Raw genomic sequence first — 21208 nt, 5'->3', positions numbered from 1 at the left:
AAATACTATTAAATACAAATATATATAATGTTATAATTAATTAAAAAAGATTTAATAAATATACAATATATTATATTAAATATTTGTTATGTAAAATTATACACACGCACACACACACACACACACACACACACACACACACACACACACACACACACACACACACACACACACACACACACATATAGTTTAAATTAAATAAAATAGATTTGATAAATATACAATATATTATATTAAATATTTTTTATATTTGTATATTAATTATTATAATATTATAAATAATATAAAATTTTAAATATATATTTTATAATTACATAAAATAGATTTGATATATATATACAATATATAATATTAAATAATTTAAATAAAACTAAATATTATATATATATATATATATATATATATATATATATATATATATATATATATATATATATATATATATATATATATATATATATATATATATATATAATTTTATAACTAAATAAGATATATTTAATAAATGTTAAATATAATATTAAATATTTGTTTATTTATATTACATATGGATGTGTAATGTTCATTAACTCTATAAAACACACAGATATCCATATTTCCATACTAAACAATGTAATAAAGGATGTACACAAATAAATATTTAATATTCTATAAAATACATGTATATATACACACACACACACACACACACAATGTACGTAATGTGCCGTCATGAGCTTCACAGTGAAAAACGAGGGGAACTCTAGTTGAAGGTTCAAAGATGTCCACTAGAGGGCCTAATGAGCTGATGGAAGCATTTTGTGTATTCTGTTCTATTCTCATCCTTCAGCTGCGTTCAACATCTCATAAAGCATTTATATAGCATTTAAAAGCATTTATATCTTTGCTTTTTATATTTTGTGTTCCTGTGTGTAGACTAGTCTGAAAACCTTGAACATTTTCACTGTTAAAGTACGCAGACCAAGGTAAAGCATTCTAAATAATTCAAAACGTTCATGGCTGTCTTAAGAGACATTCTATAAACTGTTTTATACTCTCTGTTTCTACCAGAATTAATTGACAAACATATAGAAACACGCATATGCTAGGCTACATCTCATGTTCTCATATCATGCTTTTTCACCTATCTAATCAGTACAGATACATTTATTGAGATTTACTTTATGCACAAACTACTTTAACAAATGGACAACTCATATAGGCTACTAGCAGAACTCCTGATCTTTTTGGTCAGTTCTAAAAAAATAAATACAGTTGTTTTGATTTCCTTCTTTAGAGCTGAAGGTCAAATGCAAAGTTACCATGCAGCACCAAAATGCTGAGAAAAGAAGAAACAAGATTCAACCCACGAAACTGCCAAGTGAGTTCTTGAAAAAGCTCAGTGAATAAGACCAAACTATGATCTTGTATAGCCCGAGGCAAAATGAATTTAGCTTTTACTTGTTCATTCATCTAGCTGTGAGTTTTTGAACATTAATATTAGGCTACTCTTCATCAGCTCCAAACCAGAAATATGTTTATTTATATACTGGATATCTTTTTTGTATTGTTATAAATAATTTTAGTCACTGCCATTATTAAAGTAAAACTAATCAAAAAACACCCCATGTTGTGGGAGGGAAACAGACGGAAACATTTTCGATTATATCTGCCACGAGTGCCAAACTGTTTCTTTAACGTACAAATTTCCAACCCCGCTTGTAGCTCTCAAAGTACAAGAGTCTTTTATAAACTCCCGTCTGCGCTTAGAAACGCGTCCACATCACTCACATAAAGGACCTCTTTGAAATCCCCGCCTACAATTTGAATTCAGAGAATCTGATTGGCTGCGTTACCCCCTCCTCTTTCATCCATTGGTTGGCGGCGGATCAGTAACAATGTTTAATGCACTATGAGACAGAGTGAGACAGTCAGAGAGAGAAACGCACAGAGGAGGCTGAAGGGACACCGGCACACCACAGTGCATTTATTCCCGTACCGTTATTGACAGCTGCTTTTAGTGACAGTCGGATTGGACTGAACACTTTCGGTTGATTTCCACATTTAAACTTTGGACTCTCTTGTTTTTTTCTCTTTTCGGTATTATTCTTGTTTTTTACTAGGGACTGGACGGATAGTCTCCTAAGGGGCCAGGACGCATTTATCACGGGGATGTCTCACCCCGCATCATTGCAGTATAAGAGGCTGTTCGCGCTGGTGATATCAACGGTTGTGGATGTACATTTTACGCCTGGGTCAAGACATCTATCCTAAAGCGTCTACTGCCCGAGTCCATGGTCGCAGGAGAGTCACTGCATCCTAATCAGCCTCATTGACATTACACGCGCACTTTTGGGGAGCACTTTATTTTCCCATACAGTCTAGTTGGAGTTTTTTGCACTCATCGGAAAGGTGCATTAAGGATGTAACTCGTCTTTGGTGATGGTTGTGTTTAGACTGGATAGCAGGCTACAGGTAAGTCATCATCATTATGTTCCAAAGTGTCATCCTGAAAAAGAAAAAAAGAAAAAGATGAGACGATGTGTCATAAATGCTCCTGGAGCTGCTGGATGCGCACAGTGTCACTGAGGATGCAACAGCTTCTTCTCGTATTTATTCAAGAAGCGCAGTATAAATAACCATCTAGGATTGTGTTTCATTTGCTCTGCTTTATGCGACTATGTAAGAATTGTATTTAACAGCAGGATTATGCTGGTTAAGAGGCTTATTTCAACGCATTTGCATTCAAGGGATTGCCTTAAGACAGCAAGGTAGGCTATAGATATGGCATCAGTTAAGTAGCTGTTTCAAGACGAAGGGACACAGAAAGAGATTTGTCCGTTTTTATTTGCTCGCCACCTTTATCCATAATTGCGCGTTTGATGCGCGTAACGCTCTTCGTGCCACATGGCGCATCCTCGACGCATTGCTTAACCTACATGTCGAGAGCAGAATAACACAAACATCCACCTGTGTTCAGTGGTAAAGCGCTCGACGCATCTCAAGGTTAGATTGACATGCCATCCACGTCGTTCGCCAGGGAATGAGGAATTACGCATTAGAATTACGCGGTCACAGTACAGAGGGGGGAAAGCGCATATGTTGAGACACGAGGTGTTTGTTTAAATCATTGTGTCAGAATTGAAAAGATTAAGTGTAATATTACATGCAATAATCTGAAACAGAAATGTTTTTTTCTTTTCTTTTTTTCATTACAGGCGAAGAGGCTGGGAAAGGCTATTTCTTTGTGGAAACTGGATTGTGATTATGCCTCCAATGCGCCTGGGCGTTCAGCAGAATATAAATTAGCTGTACAGCCTCACCGTTTGTTGTAAAAACTCAGGATAAAGGGAGCTCTGCTAAGAAAAAGAGCATTTAAAGGAAAAGCCCACACAATGACTTTATACATTTTTTATCATGAATCAGCATGCGTGCTCAGTTACTGAAAGTATAAATTGTGATATTGCTGGGAAGATCAACAGGTCGGAGGCGTAAAACGCATCAGAAACCTAAGACACTCTCACTGAAAGGGATGCATCTTTCTGTTTTCCTTTTCCTACTTTTATGGGCGCAAGCCCTGACGTTGAAAAACTTGAACTACTCAATACCTGAGGAGAAAATTCAGGGCGTCATTGGAAACATTGCCAAGGATGCGGAGCTGGAACTGGGAGAGCAGGGGAAAAAATCCAACTTCAGGGTGTTGGAGAACTCCGCCCCACACCTTATTGATGTGGATCCCGAAAGTGGGCTATTATACACTAAACAGCGGATCGACAGGGAAACACTGTGCAGACAAAACTCCAAGTGCCAGCTCTCCATGGAAGTGTTTGCCAATGACAAGGAGATCTGCATGATTAAAGTTGAGATACAGGACATAAATGACAACGCACCGAGCTTTCCTTCTGAACAGATCGATATTGACATATCTGAGAATGCAGCCCCAGGCACACGTTTCCCCTTGGCTGCTGCCTATGACCCTGACACTAGGGAAAATGGCCTGAAAACATATCAGATCACGCGGGATGATTACAGTATATTCTCTTTGGATGTCAAATCCAGAGGGGACGGAACTAAATTCCCAGAATTGGTCGTTCAGAGGGCCTTAGATCGAGAGGAACGTAGCCATCACACTTTAATTATAACCGCCACAGATGGAGGGGAATATCCCAAATCAGGCACAATGCAAATCAATGTTAAAGTCACTGATTCTAATGACAACAGCCCTGTGTTTGAACAGCCCTCGTATGTAGTGGAGGTCCCTGAGAATTCCCCCCCAGGCACAATATTGATAGATTTAAATGCTACAGATTCGGATGAAGGCGTTAATGGGCAGGTTACTTATTCGTTTAGCTGTTACGTCCCAGACAGGATCAAAGAGTTGTTCTCAATAGACCCCCGAACGGGTGTCATAAAGATTCAGGGTAAAATCGACTATGAGGAGAACCCAATTATAGAGATTGATGTTCAGGCAAAGGATCAAGGCCCCAACCCAATTCCTGGCCATTGTAAAGTCACTGTTAAAGTGCTTGACAAGAATGACAACTGGCCATCAATAGGTTTCGTAGCGGTGCGTCAGGGGGCGGTTAGTGAAGCGGCAACTCCCGGGACGGTGATTGCGCTTGTCAGAGTCACAGACAAAGACTCAGGCCGCAATGGGCAGCTCCAGTGTAGGATTTTGGGGAACGTTCCCTTCAAGCTGGAGGAGAACTATGACAACTTCTACACAGTAGTGACTGACAGACCTCTGGACAGGGAGGTAAAAGATGAGTATAACATTACTATTGTGGCCAAAGACAATGGCAACCCTCCCCTGAACTCAACAAAGTCCTTCACTGTTAAGATTTTAGATGAAAATGACAATGCACCCCGCTTCACAAAAATGGTCTACCTTCTCCAGGTGCCTGAAAACAACATCCCAGGGGAATATCTGGGTTCTGTTCTGGCCCATGACCCAGATTTAGGCCAAAACGGCACTGTGTCCTATTCCCTCCTTCCCTCTAATGTAAGCGAGGAATCTATCACTACATATGTTAACATCAAACCGACTGATGGTGCAATTTATGCCCTGAGGAGTTTTAACTATGAACAAACCAAGTATTTTGACTTTAAAGTCCAGGCGAAGGATTCAGGAAACCCTCACCTGGAGAGCAACACCACTGTCCGTGTGAGCGTGCTGGATGTTAATGATAACATTCCTGTCATTGTCCTTCCGTTACTTCAGAATGACACTGCTGAGATCCATGTACCTCGGAATGTGGGAGTCGGACACATTATCACCACCGTGAGAGCGGTGGACAACGACTTTGGTGAGAGCGGTCGGCTCACCTACGAGATCTCGGATGGGAATGAGGAACACCTGTTCGAGATTGATTCGGTGACAGGCGAGGTACGGACAGCCCAGCCACTGTGGGAGGAGGTGGCACCTGTTGTGGAGCTCATCATCAAGGTCACTGACCATGGCAAGCCGTCACTTTCCGCCATGGCGAAACTTATCGTCAAAGCCTACTCGGGGCCCTTGCCGGAGGGTGAACCGCGCATTAACGCGGAACACCACAACTGGGACATGTCGCTCCCGCTAATAGTAACCCTGAGTATCATCTCGATCATGCTCCTTGCAGCTATGATCACCATCGCAGTCAAGTGCAAACGGGAGAACAAGGAGATCCGCACATACAACTGTCGCATCGCTGAGTACACTCACCCACAACTCGGCAAGAGCAAGAAGAAGAAGATCAACAAGAACGACATCATGCTAGTGCAGAGCGAAGTGGAGGAACGGGACACCATGAACGTGATGAACGTTGTCAGCAGTCCATCTCTGGCCACCTCGCCCATGTACTTTGACTACCAAACTCGTCTGCCCCTCAGCTCTCCGAGGTCAGAGGTCATGTATCTCAAACCAACAGCCAACAACCTCAGCGTTCCTCAAGGACACGTTGGCTGTCACACCAGCTTCACCGGACCTGTTACGAACACCACCGAGACGCCAGTGAACAGGATGTCAATAATACAGGTAGGAAGGACAACTTATATTCTTCTTCCTTATTACCCTCCATCCCCCTCTCATCCTGCTCTGTCTCACTAGGTCAATACAGGAATGGATGAGTAGATGTGTGTGCATACAAAGCAGCGAGTGAATAGTAATGTGGGGAGAAAGGAAGGGGATCACAATACGAAACACAAGTCGCTCTCCACTCCTCGCCAGATGCCGAAAAGCACCTCGCTATCGTTTTTTTGAAATCTAGCTTTGCTCATATTGTTTCAGGTAATGCGTTAAGAGGAAATTGAGTATGGAACATAATTCTGTTCTGGAGATATTGTTTTGATGTTACCTCTGGTGTGGGGAGATTTGATGCACTGACAGGTTCAGCCCTAGAGGTTTGTTATTTCATAACGGCCATACCGTGATGATTTGCTGCTCTCGCCTAGAATATCTTTCCAGCTACTATATTGCAAATGAATAGAGCTTCAATCAATATGTAGTTTCCTGTGGCGCTTTGGATGTAAGGTTCCTACAGTTTGCCTCTTACAATGACAGAATTACTGCTATTACTTACAGGCCAGATCAAATAAATACATAAATATGTGTTTTCATACAAAGTAATGTAATTGTTCTTGACCTCAAACATTTCAATTTTCAGCCTTGGCATTGTAACACCCTTAATGTGTTACTCACTCAGCAGGTCTGTCACCTTCGTACTCAAGAACGTTTATTAAAGACGCTCAGACTGCATTTCGCCAAAAGAAAGAAAGAAAGAGCTTTCCCAGATTTCCTCATTCCTTTGCTAATGCGTCTTTGTGTGGAGCGATTTGGTTAAGCCACTGACAACTTATGTGTGTCTGTGCTGCTAAGCCAGTTTAAAGTCATTTGAAATCTGTCGTGTCAGATGAGGCTAAAGTCACCTCTTTAAACTCTGTACATCAGGTGCGCGTGTATGTGCCGCATTTGAGATTACGGCTGGCAAAAAATTAATTTAGCTCTCTCTCTCTTGCTTTATTTTATATGTCTTTGTAGTATTAAGAGTGCCTTTTGTAGCTAACTCTGTGCTGGATGTGTTTATTATCACATGCTAATGTTGCTATTGCTCATATTTAGGGTTAGTGATCTGAACAAACGTCCAACATTAAAGCTGCATTCGGTAACTCTTTTAATAAACAGAACTGCATGCGTCTTGCGGAAGAACATTGAAGCCGGAGCTACTTCTCTCTGTTTATGTCTATGGCGAGTCACGCAGGGACTGTGCTCCTCCGCAGCGGTTCCTACCAGTCCGGTCTGAAATAGTCCTAATATAAACACTTATTATAAGTGTAGCATAATGATTCAGGGTAAGACAAAAACACGGTTTGGAAAATGGATTCATGTTGTACATTCTCATTATATCATTTTTGTAAATCTTGAGCACAAAAAAAGTTACGGACAGCAGCTTTAAGTATTTCACTTAAGCTTCCCACAGTGTTGCTATAGACATGTTACAAGTGAACAACCGCCCAGAGCACATTAGCATTGTGGATAATTAAAGCAGTTTGTGATTCCAGGGATTTGAAGCTGATGTTTTTGTGGATAAACATGAATTTGTGAGAGCAGGTATTGATAGTAAAGAGCATGCTATTCTCAAAAGTACATCTTGAATTGTATTATGCATGTTTTTCATGGGTATCTATCTGTGTGATTCACATTTCCTAGATCTGTGTGTTCTCTGCCGCATGTGTCTGTCCATGATTGTGCGAGTGAGTGCGTTGCTATTCATCGCGTCCCAGCTGCAGGTCAGAGGTCAGAGTGAGGCTCATTATTCTGGGCTCTTTAATAATGAGCAGAATAACTGCAGAGACCTCATCAAATCACAGACGCCGACACTACAGCATTGATACACGCTCCTCTCTCTCACTACCTTCACTCTATCACTGAAAACAAACAAGTCCCAAAACACATAGAGTGCTTGCTGTGTTTACACAGATCCATACAGTACTGGATATATACTCTCCATTATTTACAGCAAAAGTGTGGCAGGAGGCAGATCTGCTATCCTGTTACTGAGCCCGTAAAACAATCTGGCTCTCCTCTCCCCTGGCCTGGAACAGAGAGAGATTAAAAGAGAGCCATAGAAATGTGAATCCCAGTTGAGAGGTTATAAAAATGTTAGAAATCTCTCCCTTTCCAGTCCCTGACGATCGATGTGTTCGGGTGGCTGTCATCTGCATCTGTCATCGGAACTAGAGGTAGCCTGAAAGGTTAAAATAAATGGATATATAAACAAATATATAAATAAAAACCCACATAGTCCCAGCTGCTTACCCCACAGCTGCACAAGGGCATTTCAAATGCTTTCCATCAGGCCCGGCGGCAACAGCGGCAGCAAGAGGGTAAGACCTGGGGCTCCTTAATGGTGTTTTATAGTAGCTGTTCCAGAGGTTGCGAACAGCTGGCCGTTGAAGTAATACGTCTGAAATGAAAAGAGGTTTAGGGTCAATTACAGCGCCAGGGCTGTCTGCTCTCAGAGAGCACAACAGAATGAGGGGTGTAATTCGATTGGCCGAGAAAAGTTTCCTGGATAAACGGATGTAATAACGTTTAATTGCACCACAGGCGTCCAGATCTATTACTTAATAGCGAAGCGAGGTTTAAGAAAATCTTCATTGGTCGAGATCAGGGGATTTTCTTTTTTTTCTTTTTCATCTAGAGAGCATTTAATATTCGTCCTCATGTCTTAAACATACTTAATAGCAGATCTGAGGCCAGAAAAAAAGCCATGGATTTATTTGCAGACTTTTATTGCGTCCTCAGAAAAAACACACACGCAGGAAAATGAATTCCCTTGCTTTATTTGGGCTTAATTTGCCAGATAATGCTTTTACTGTTACTTACCTCAGTTTGGGAGAGTGGAAATGTTCGTGAGAATGAGCCAGAGGCTCATACGGCTGCTGTGAGCATCAGCGTTGGTGATCTAAGCTATAAAAGTGTCCCCTAGGTGGCGACAGTCTGCCTTCAGTGTACTGTGAGCACATTGCAAACAGAATGAGGCTTGATTTGAATACACATCCAGTGTTTGCTTTAAAATGTATGTTTTTTTTTCTCAATGCGTGACTATAAAGATGCTTATGAAGTGACAATTGCATGCAATTTGAAATCTTTTGATGCTTCCATCTGTCTTTTTTTGTGTTTATCCTAAATAGAAAGGTCAAATGAGCCACTTAAGGTCAAACCGGTAAGGCAGGAGTAGCAATTCATGTAGCGCTGGGGGAAGGCACACACTCCAGTTGTAAAGGTCAATGGTTGGAGGAAGTTTGCAGGTGGACAATAGTGATGTCTCTCCTGGGATTGTCCGTCTGAGCTGTTACTTTCCATTAAAAGCATCTAAAACAGAAAGAGAGGAGTGGAAAACAGATGACAATAGTTGAGTAACTGCCTTGATATGAGGGCTGCAGTTGTGCTTGTAGCATAATGCTGTTGTGTCGTGCAGTGAAGTCGCAGTGTTTCATAGAGATTGGGTTTCTGTCAGCTTGTTTTTGCAAAATTGTGCGATAAAAGCGACTGTCAGGTAATCAGATTGCTGCACTAGCTCTAAATGTATTGCTTTGGGAACTGAAGCGAAATACTGTCAAATGGCAAGGCATGAGAGAGTCAATGTCTGACAATCTGTTTAGTGCCCTCTCTCCCTCTCTCTTTCTCTCTCTCTCTCTCACTCTCTCTCGCTGTGTGTGCTTTGCAGTGGGACAGCAGGAGTGTGAGCACAGTCATGCATGCTAATGGTTCTGTCCTTGCATGCTGCATTATACGGTGCGTTGTGTGTGTGTGTGTGTGTGTGCAGTGTGGGAGGGGGTATTAGTGTGTGTGTGCTGGCAAATTGAGTCATAACAATTCCCCTTGATGGGTGTAACAGCCCATTGTTTGTCCTTCAAGTTCTCTTCTCTTATCTTCTCTTCGATTGACATCAAATTGCAATTTCTGCTATAATTCAGAGGAACGAATCTATAGAAAAAAGCAAATGTAAAAATGCATTTCCCCCCTTTTAGCCTGAGAAATAGAGTGTTGTTTATGGCCAAAGACTAAAGAAAGAAAGAGAGAGAGATGGAGTAAAGATAATCATGACGGTTTTAAGAGGAGTTTTTCCTCCTCTTTCTGTCCCAGCTCGTCCTTCTTTAGCTCTTGCGTATTAAATTTGTTCTTTCTTCTGCCCTTGGTGTCTTGTTCATATTTTCAGGTTGTGTGTTTGCGCTGAATTATTGATAGCCGGTTTTGATATACGCATGTGATCGATGTGTTCTTCAGTGTATGAGGGAAATCTAAACAGCACTTGTCTGCTAGGCTTAAACGGTGCACATGAGACCCTACAGTAAATCCTGCCTTTGTTTGTTTGATTTCTCCAGGCTTTAGTCCTTCTAGAGTTGCAGGGGTTTTATTTCTTTACCTCGTGATCGCTGTTTGTGTGGCTGTTTATTGCGCGCGTGTGTATTCCGCACTCATCCGATCCTCTGCTATATTTACTCGCTCATTAATAAATCAGCAGATTTAACAGAACAAGACAAGACCAGAATGTCACGATAAACGTCTGAAATTTCTCTCGCCAATTCATGTTAACAGCGGAGAGTGTCACCACAAAACCTCACTTTTTTTTAAATCATCTTTTAGAGAATGTGTTCATATTTTGGGTAAAATGTTCATAAGAATGCCTTCATCTGAAAGACGCACAACCTCTATGTTGCACAATCAGACACTTTTTTTTTTTTTTTATTCATCTGTGAAGACGCCTTAGGTTTCAAGTGCTTTAGATACAGATTAGAGGAAGGATTGAGATTAGCCCAGTTCTTCGAGAGATGAAAATCAATCCTGCAAAGCCAGAAACAACAAAAAAATCCATCCGTCTGTCCCCCCCTCCCTTCCTCCTTCACGTGGTTGCTGATTTTCTTTGGGTGCGCTGGAGTGTGTCAAAACCTCTGCATGAAAAATGTAGCAGGGAGGGTGAAAAGATCTCTGTAGTTTTTTGGCACACATTTAGGTGATTAATTACTGCACAGCTGAAGTGTACAGATATGTGTATAATAGCAGAGACATTTGTTGAACTGCATATATAATGTATGGCAATTCTGGAAATCCAAGTAACGCCGTTGAATTATTTATTGAGTTGTATAGCTCTATAACCCAGCTCCGTCCACCCTGCGTGGTTTGGAATCCCAGACCCGTTTGGGAACCAGCGGGCCGAGGCCATTAATAACTCATAAACGCATTCGTAATTTTACCCCGCCCTTGTACAGTTCCGCTTGAACGATGGAATTAATCTCGAGAAAGTCATTGTGCCGGAGTCGTTGGGCTAGATTGACGATGTGGCTTCAAATGCACAGACGAATGAATGGACGGATGAATGAATGATACATATGGTCTGGAGAAATGAACGGATATGAGAGGCTGTCGGATTTCTTCCTATTCTTTTTCGTGACCAAATACATCTTATCTAAGTGAATTTGGAGCCAGAGACACGGCTATAGTTTACAGTGTTCCAAGTGTGCTGCTGATATTTCTTTTTTTTTTTTAACTGTAGGCCCTTTGAACATTCAGAAAACAAACTGAAATGTCTTAAATATAAATCTTAAAACACTTTATTTTTAGGATACCTACAAGCTAGAATTTTAGATATCCTACATAAAATGAAATTATGTTATCAAACTTTTTGCATAATTAAATGCAAAAAAAAAAAAGCTTGATTGAAAGTGACCTAAACAAGTACATAATTTATTTGTTGTGAAAATGAAGCCACAACTGTGGGACGGTTTTTGAAACATTTATAAATAATTTTGTGTGGTTTATGTGTAATAAATGATGAATTAACTAAATAATTAAGTGCATAATTTAAGTGGTTTATGATTATTTCAGACTTTGTTTAGATAAGCAAAATGTTAAGCTTTTAATAATTCATATTTCTATGATGGGTTTTTGTATTTTAAGATTGAAAGTTTATTATATGGAAGTTATTCGATTGAACGTTTATATTATTTAAGTGGTTTACGATTATTTCAGACTTTGTTTAGATAAACATAATCGTAATCCTTTAATAATTCATATTTTCATATTTGAAGATTGAAAGTCTGAGTCCGGGACGAGAGCCGTATTGATTTAGGAGAGTAGTATAGTTTGAGATGTTAGTTATGTCAGTTTTTGCGAAGGGTAGCAAGTAATGCTCCCATAGTGCAGAGGTTATTTAATTACTTAAGCAAGCACCCAAACCTATTAGTGTTGAATGTGAAAAGGAGAAATATTCCGGCAAGAGATATAAGACCACAAGATCTGACCCTCGAGGGAAAAAATACTGAGCCACTTAAACTAATTTGCTTGGTCAAAGGAAAGAAACTCAGAAGGACATATTGGTGTGGAACTTTTTTGAGGACTCGAACATCCAAAACGGTTTTAAGTTCGAGTTTTTAAATCATACATTGAGCATTATGTTGTCAGGATTCAGTTTTTTAAATTATACCTGCATTAAAATGCTCCTTCTATTGATTTCACAATAAACACCATGTTCCACTTTCCTTGCCCACAAAGACGTTGCACGGTGGGGTGTTTGGGAAACAAGTCCCAGTTACTCACTGTCAATATTTGTTCTGGCTCCTCCATGCGAGCATTAATGGCTAAAGCTAGCCTTGCTAACACTTCAGGGCACTGGCGTTGGAGTTGTTGTCAAAGGTTTGGTTGCTTGTTTGTTTTGGATGGTGGGATAATCGAACCCTGATGTACATGGTTTAGACTGTGTCAGTGATGTCAGGCAGAGTGACGCCCACATTTCAGATGGCTTATGGTTGTGCATACACTTCTCTTTCTCTCTCTCTCTCTCTCTCTCTCTCTCTCTCTCTTTCTGGCAGCGTTTTCCAGCTAGCCTTTTTAGCCATGTGGCGCTTAGTTTTTGAGATGAGACACTCAATCAGACAAGTGCTCTTTAATTAGAAACGAAAACATCATCTGCATGTTTAAATGATGTGAATGCTAAGCTAGCAATCTGCTAGGTTACATGTGTCAAATGACTGACCTTTGCCCTTGTTTCTTCAGTCTGAATGCTGGAGCAACTTGTAAATAGTTGATGCTAGCCTTGTGAACAGTGTGGCGGCTAAATACAACGTCAAATCAAATTACAAGTCCTGAATAAAAGAAGCCAACACTGACATGGGACCAAATAATTGAACACAAGGACTAAGTTTGCTGGAGGTAATGAATGAAATGAAATCCCACACATCAGTGCATAGTGAAAGACTACATTCACATGGTAACAGAATCAATTTAGATCTGTTTTTTAATTGTTTTCCACACTCGTTAAATGTTCTCTCGCAGTTTTTTTAGCATCTTGCGCTTGATTACTATTTTTAACGCTGTTCTCGCTATTGACGAAAATTTCCGGCTTTCCATTTTTTCACTATTATATGGTCTGGGGGTAGCCTGACAAGCCAGACCCACATCAAGATGTTGTCAAAAACCATTGACAGGGCTCAATCCGAGGGGCGGGATAAACGGTTGTCTTTCAAATTCCCTCTGCATGCAATTGGATAGCGCCATGAGCGCCACAACCAACCAGAGCAAAGAAGAAGGTGAAGCCGAGCTAACGTTAGTTGATAGACTTTCGCAGTATCCGGTAGGCAAAACTTTGAACATATCTTCTTTTCTTAAGAATGACTTCAGTACCGCTCTTTGTTCTTTTCTCAAAGAAAAGCTGTTGGCAAGTCTTCCAGAGTTGTGGCCAAAGCCGATTCAAAAGACTGCTGTTCGTCAGCTTCTTTGTTTACGAGTAGCACGCAGAACCTCCGCAACTCTGCCTTGACATGCCGTCATTATGTTAAGCCCGCCCACCGACTCTACACACGCTGTGATTGGCCTGACCAGAGTTTGGTTTTTCCAGCTCTCAGGTCTACCGAGAGTTGCTAGACTACAAAATAAATTTTGCGTCTAGATTTCTAGGCTAGTCGGGGGGCACTATGGGACATCTTCTGAAGAGTACAGAATCTCCTGATCAAAACACAGGCGAAGAAGAAGCAGAATAACATATGTAGACAGATACATATGTAAAATACTTTGATCAACATTATTAAAACAGCTTAATGTTACCGAATGAAATGTCAACCCAGGGCGAGCTATAGGACTGTGATGCTTTGGAGGTGTTGATGGACTCGATCTACTCCATCTATGTTTTGATCATCATTCTGAATCCAGACATAGTCTTTGACAAAATCACGATTTTCTCAGCTTTTTGGTCAAAATTTTACCCAAACAAAACTTACCCACATTCAAATGTTGATTTAAAAAAAAGAATGCATTAAGCTAGAATAAAATGTTTTTTTTTTTTTTTTTTAAAAGCAGAGTTATTTCTTTTTTGTTGTATTGTATGTTCAGATATTCATACAACAAAATATTCTGAGATCATGACATTTTTGTGAAAATTATCAAAACATGCTGGCAGTGGCTGGCAACTTTTTGTAAAAAACGCTGACGGGGAAAGAGTTAGGATTCTGTGTCAATTTAAAATAAGTTAAACTTTTGGGGGGGACTAATTGTGAAAAGACATTCAGGTGTTAAAAGTTGCCATATTTGATATTTACTTCAGTTTTTTGTGGTTACAGGTGTTCCCATTTATACATATAATGGGTCTCATTCACTAATAATTGCGTGGATTATGCGTACATGCATGAATTTGTTCTTAAACCTTAAACTCGTTGTAGGAAGGCCGTAACCATGTGTGTGTGTGTGTGTGTGTGTGTGTGTATTGGTCTTATTGGTTTATTAATGGATTAAAAGGGATTTAAGGAAATAAAAAAGAGATAAGAATGGTAAAAGGTCCAGTTCTTTTGTAGTTATGAAGTAAACTTATTTTCGTCTGCCTAACATGTAAAAATGCAAAACGTTTCTTGTCACGTCAAATTCAATTATGATTTACATAAATAATGTCATATTTTCGATTCAAAATTGTGAAATTTCATCAACAATGATTTGCATGACTTGATATTACTGTTGGTAGCTGAACATTTTTTATCCTAAAACAGTTGTCAGATATTAAATGTTTAGCTACTTACATCTTACGATGCATTCTTTCACTGCTATAACGCGTTGCGTTGGAATTCACACTGACAGTAAGCCCCGCCTTCTTTGACTTGATAGGCCATCTCACTCATTCTGACAGTGACGAGCGCTGTTAGACCGCTGAGGCAGACCAACTAAAAAATTTTACATTTTACATTTGTCATCCTAGCAAAAAACAGAGCGGTGCGTAAAGGAGTACAGCAGAGCAGCATCAAGAATATCAAATATTGGGGGGGGATAATTTGGCCATTTCTAATTATTTCGGGGGGTCTTGTCCCCCTCAATATCTATGGTGGTTACGGCCATGGAATATAGAGTATTCTAAATGAGCAACTATTTAAGGTTAAGCATTTGCATAAATCACACCCAAATCGTTCCCATAAAGTCTTTCTGCACCTTTCCTTTACAGCGTTTCGTCACTATCAGCAAACATATGACGCTCTCTAAAGACGTGTGATTTTTGCGTCCGTGTGGTTTCAGTTCACATTTTATTTTTGTCAATTTAAAATAAAGTGATTGAGACCCAATATTCAAACTACTACTGTAAGATATTATGAGCAGTCAAACCGCGAGTCACACCTGTTGGTAAATGTGGTTGTCCAAATCCAGACTTTGTATCCAAAGAAAACAGCAGCAACTTTCTTCTAAATTCTAGTCTCAATCAATGCGAACAGATCGTTTTCTCTTCATCTTCACGGCAAAAACACACACAGCTGTCTGTTGTGGCGCGTTTGGCCACAGGGAAGCGAGTCCTCGCAGTTCTCTGCTGCGTCCTTTCTCTGTGTGTCAGAAATCATGGAGCATTGTTCAATCACAAGCTGTGCTTTCAAGCACCATCTCTCCTTTTATTATTTGCAGATTGCGTCAGTTCCCCCTGCAGGGCCACTTTAGACCCCGAAGGGTTCTTGGGATACTTCCCACGGGGCTACTTCTGCTAAACTGTTTAAATGGCAGTTTCCACTTAAGAATGTTTGTTTGCTACTCTTTTATTTACCTCTTTCATTCTCTTCTTTTCCCCTTTGTTTATTTATCAAAAGACAAAGTTCCTACATTAGCATTAAGATTCGCAGAGCACACATCTGGGAATTTACATGTAGATATTGTAGAAGGTAACGATAAAAACGGCATCTTGTTTCAAAGTCAAACGATGTGGAACATGTTTTATTAAGTGTTGGCAGTTGTCCAATAAACAGATTTTTTTTTTTTCTTTCAACAGATGTTTTCTCAGGTACATTATCACACTGGGAATTGCAGCCTTTTTTTCTGGGAAATAAAGAGAGATCCATTTCCCACCTCCTAACTTTGTCCTTTTTCTCGCACTGTGTCGTTTTACAATTTGAGGAACTCTGCAAATTTCCAACAGACATGTTGCTTGCTGCCTACGCACATGTCCTGATGCCATAAATGTTGTCAGAGAAAATAGGTAATTAAAGAATTCCCGGTAGCATAAACAATAAATTTGCACAGTTCTTGTCCGCCTCAGGGTGATGTTTGAACAAGTCCTTCGTACTCCTCTCATATCTTATTCCTCATGCTATCCACAAGCTTTAGCGAAATACCTAAAGATAGATTCTGGCTCTAGGCCTGTCTTTCCAGTGAGGTGTTGGGCACAGAGAGATGGCTCTCTTTCGAGATATCGGATTGCCATGTGACACGACTGACTGGGAACATAAACCCTGCATCTGTGGCCCGGTCAAGTTTAATGAGTGAGCTTGTCAGCACTCATGTTTTGTACACAGTCTTATCTGTCTACAGTTACATCTTTTCACCTGCAACCCTGCATGGATGGGCCGAAGGCTGTCAGCACCTGAAAAATGGCTGGCAGTTTTTAATGGGGCTCTTATTTCTGTTTGTTTTTCTTAATCCTTGTAAATACAATGTGAAAATGCTTGACTGACTAAAACCTTCTATCTGTTTATGGTTATTACCTTCTGTCTGTTATTGCTCTGTGAGGGTGATGTCCTTACCTGTTATGCTTGGGTTCAATAATGCAGCCTTCAAGCAGAGACATACAGTAAGAGATATTTTTAAGGTGACAGGTGACAGGCAACTCATAAGAAAACGAATGGGAGAAATGGCAGCGCTCATTATGGTGGCTGTGGGTTTGGAAGTTCTGCCTTTCCATTATTTTATTTGAGTTTATTTGCTCTAGAACACCAGTTCACTTTAGCCATATGTCAGTTTGTATTTGCCAATTTAAAATACGTTATAGAAAATGTAATCTTAAAATCTTTCCTCGTTCAAGGAGAAAGTAGAAAGCTACTTGTACTGCATGGGGCCCCTAGCAATATTTATTTTATTTTATTTTATTATTATTTTATCTATTATTATATTTATTTTATTTCATTTTTTGAAATCATACAGCAGGGTTCATACAGCAATTAAGCTTGCCAAAAAGTACTACTACTTTTATTAATTAATGATGAATCATTCATATCATGAATTCATTATGGATATATTTATGATTTAGTTTATGATAGATGGCTAATTTTTGAGATGATAAGCAAGTGTGACAAAAAAACTACATTTCCCATAGTTCTCGGTGGCAGCACTGAAATTATCAAATAAATTGATAAAGCATATGTACAACTCTTTTTTTTTTGCTTGCTTTGTCAAATAAATAAGAATACTCAACTTTTTTTAGTACAAAAAAATAGTTGATTCTTGCACTCTTGCTTTACAGCACTTTGGATCAATTCATATTGTGTTTAAATGTGCTCTATAAATAAATGTTGTTGTTGTTGTTCATCTTATAATTCAATCAGTGTAGAAATAGTACAAGGTGCTGGTATATTATGGAACATTGACTTTTACAGAGAACTCAGAAATCAGGCAGAAAATGTTGAACTTTTAATGATTGTTCATCAGTTGACAAATGCAAGGTTTCTGAAAGTAGATTGTAAATCAATACCGCACTCAAGTATCTGTATTGTATCACAGCACTTAAACACCAGACTAAAGATTACCATATAGCCCTCCACTTATATTTACAAAAACAGTATATCAAAACACGCTCACGTTACAAGCAAATATCGAAATTAATGTCTTGAAGGCCGCCCCATCTTCCGCCTTTAAGAGAGTCATCATTGGCGCCCTTTTAAAGTTAGATCAATCCACAGTCTCTGCCCGAATGATTGATCCAAAGAGTGAGAGGTTCATAAAGGGCCGGTCCAGTCGGAGAGTTGTTTTCTAAGAGACCACTAACACACTCTGAGCTGATAATTACAGCCTCGCTTTCTCTTACATGCGCTCTCTATGCTCTTGTCATTTCACATCAGAGGTGCAATGGCTCATGTCGTTGACAGCTAAATCCAAATTTCTGACGATTAGATTATCTTGTCACCATAGCAAACTTCACACCTTTACGTCAATTGATTTTGTTAATAAATGAAGTGGTGCTCTCAAAATCTGTTGCCTCCATTCTGAGCTGGATCTAAGGTCAGTGAATATCCAGGGCTTAGAGCTGCCTTTCTGGCTGGTTGTTTTTAAAGGGATAGTTCGCCCAAAAATGAAAATTCTGTCGTTTACTCATGCCATTCCAAACCTGTATGCATTTCTTTCTTCTATTGAACACAAATGAAGATGCTTCCTAGTGTATTCCCCTTGACTTTCATTGTATTGGCAAACACAGTTGATACATTCTTCAAAATATCTTATTTCGGAACAACATTTTCAACTACAATTTCTCTAAGTAAAGTTGGATCTAAGTTGGAGCAACTTAGTTAAAATCTTGTCCTGGCTTGCTTTAAATTTGCCATCAAAATCCTATATATTTTTATGTCTGGATGGATAGAAAATTAGACCATAAAACAAGTGAACAGGTTTCATTTCTCTGGTGTTGTCTGCAGAACATAAAGCTGCACGATCATTTATACAAGCTTTAATAATGATACTGTAATTTATACCGATAAAGTCTGTCTTGTCTTAATTATAGAACATAATTAAAGCCCTAAATGGATTTAATAGGGACAAAAATGATATGAAAACCAGTAAAAACTAGTTAAGAAGAAAAGATTCACACCGGCAGGAATCCCCCTTTAGTGCTGCCTTTATGAGGAATCCAAAGCAGGAGTCAGTGTTTTCATACCAAACAAAAGGTATAGCAAAGCCAAAGCGGAGGTCACATTCAAAAAAAAAAAAACACTCATATGGAATTTTATTCAGAACTGTTGGGAAGGCGAGAGAAGCAGTCAATCATTCCTGTTTATAGGAAGAAAAGATTGGAGGGCAGAAAGGAGAGAGAAATCTATTGACTCAGATCCTTTAGCTCCCTCAATCTCCCGTTTGAAGGTGGAAATTTAAGCGCGTTTGAAGGCAAGGTCGGCCGAGTTTATAGCTTTAGATTATGCAATTGTTTCTTCAGGGGTTTGCTGATTAATTCCATACTCTGGCTGACAGGTTCTTAATGCACAGCGGACAGGGCTGCAAGCGGGACGTTCTGACAGCATTGCATTAAGCAAACCATGCTTTTCTCAATTTATACGCACACATAAAGAGAGATGCACATAGCTGACCCTGAGAGAAATGGAAATGGCAAGAGAGAGAGTCACCTTGGAGTGAAAGACAATTGTTCTGAGCGCTGCCACGACAGTAATGCGTGCAGGCTTTTATGTGCGAACGTGTGTGTTTTTGTGTGCGAGGCATCTCTTTCTGGAGTTGTTTGGAGAGCAGTCTAGTGGCTTAACAATGCTTTCTTTCATTACTATATTGAATCATATTATATATTTAATTTTCTGCTTTGCTTATGAATTGTTTATCATCTCCCCGTGACCTAAATTCGAGGCTCTGTTGCTCTGTTGAGTCATTTGGCAACATTTTAATCTTTATCAAAGCATGTTGGATTGCAGAGGAAGGCTGCTGCACTAATGAATGGAGTCTAATGGAGTCTGGTCTCACAGTTTCTGGATTCTATGCCTGGCTCATGGGAACCTCTTTACGTGATCTTTGGTCTGGTGTAGATTAAATCATGTGTTTGTAAACAAAAAATGTGTTGAAGTGGTATGCTGTAAACTAATTTGGGAAGAGATCTGAAACTCATTCGCTTAGCTCGTTTTTCAGAATGCTCCGGGAGTGGAGATGTTTAACCACCCTCCTTTCATTATGCATAGCAAAAAGCTGTAGCTAGTTTGGCATTTGTAATTAGTGGTGCTTGCGCTAAGGCTCATCCTTAGGGATGTGAACAGACCATGAGAACTTAATCTCGGTATAGACATGACCCCCTAGAACCACCTCAAAATCCCATACCAACAAACTAGAACACCCTATCAACTAACGGTGCTCCGGTCAGGGTTTTTGGGGCCGATCAGTATTGGCCGATACAATCACCGAAAAAATAATACTACATGATAAATAGAAGGTTTCAAATAGACCCACTGGAGTTATTTAGCTATTCTTCCCAACAATGGGCCAGATTTACTAACAGCTTGCACGAGCGCAAACCATTTTGGCATTAAGTAACTACTGTCAGGATTTACTAAAAACATGCAGTGAAAAATTAGCGCTTGGCGTGGACAGTTATTTTAGCGGATGATCTTATTGCATATGCATTTGTAGGAGTTTCCCTTTCAGATGCACAATTTATGGGAGTATTTAAATGAATCACGCAAGGTGATTTACTAAGGTTTGGGCTAGTCAATTTGCGCCATTATTTACCACCCAAAAAAAAAAAAACCAGACGCTAACTTGCGCTGATCTTGGTAGATTGCGTTGCTCATTATGGGAAATGATCCACCTGCGTTTGTGTTCTTTAAAGGGTAGCTCAACCCCAGCTAAGAGCCTAACTCCACCCACTGGCAATATTTGAAAAATGCTGGAAAAGTGGGCAGAGTCGGAGACGGAGGGGATGAACCGCGGGCGAGGCTGAGTGGGGGGCGTGTACCCAAGACCCGCAGTGACGGATTGATTGACAGCTGTCTGACTCGCAAAGATGGAGAGTGACTGGAGTGATGCCAGTAGACTTGCAACAGAGTGGTCATTCGAGGTAGAGGACTTGAAGTGGAGGAGGGTGAATTGTCTGTGGACACAGGGCCAGAGCCTTATCAATTTGAGCCACTTGCTCAAACTGCGTTAACTCCCGATGCCAACGATGCTAGCGAAGCAGCAGCGCAAGAGAGAATGGGACCACTGACCTAATCTATGAACAGTCAAATCCTTTTACTGAATGCCACTAAAAATAGATCA

The 21208-nt window shown here is 39.9% G+C and overlaps 1 protein-coding gene across 1 annotated transcript in view; it reads left to right on the top strand.

The window, feature by feature from the left end:
- The first annotated feature begins 1912 nt into the window (after positions 1-1912).
- The window catches only part of pcdh17 (protocadherin 17), a 92693-nt gene continuing 73397 nt past the window's right edge, over positions 1913-21208 (top strand). The window contains exons 1-2 of the mRNA XM_079845309.1: positions 1913-2454; positions 3198-5992. Coding sequence (XP_079701435.1) covers positions 3512-5992 — 2481 coding nt within the window. The 5' untranslated portion in view covers positions 1913-2454; positions 3198-3511. The remainder of the gene's footprint in view (positions 2455-3197; positions 5993-21208) is intronic.

This window comes from Gobio gobio, assembly GCF_949357685.1.
Source record: "Gobio gobio genome assembly, chromosome: 19".
In the NCBI taxonomy this organism is placed as follows: domain Eukaryota; kingdom Metazoa; phylum Chordata; class Actinopteri; order Cypriniformes; family Gobionidae; genus Gobio; species Gobio gobio.
This window is presented reverse-complemented; position numbering and strand designations above follow the sequence as displayed.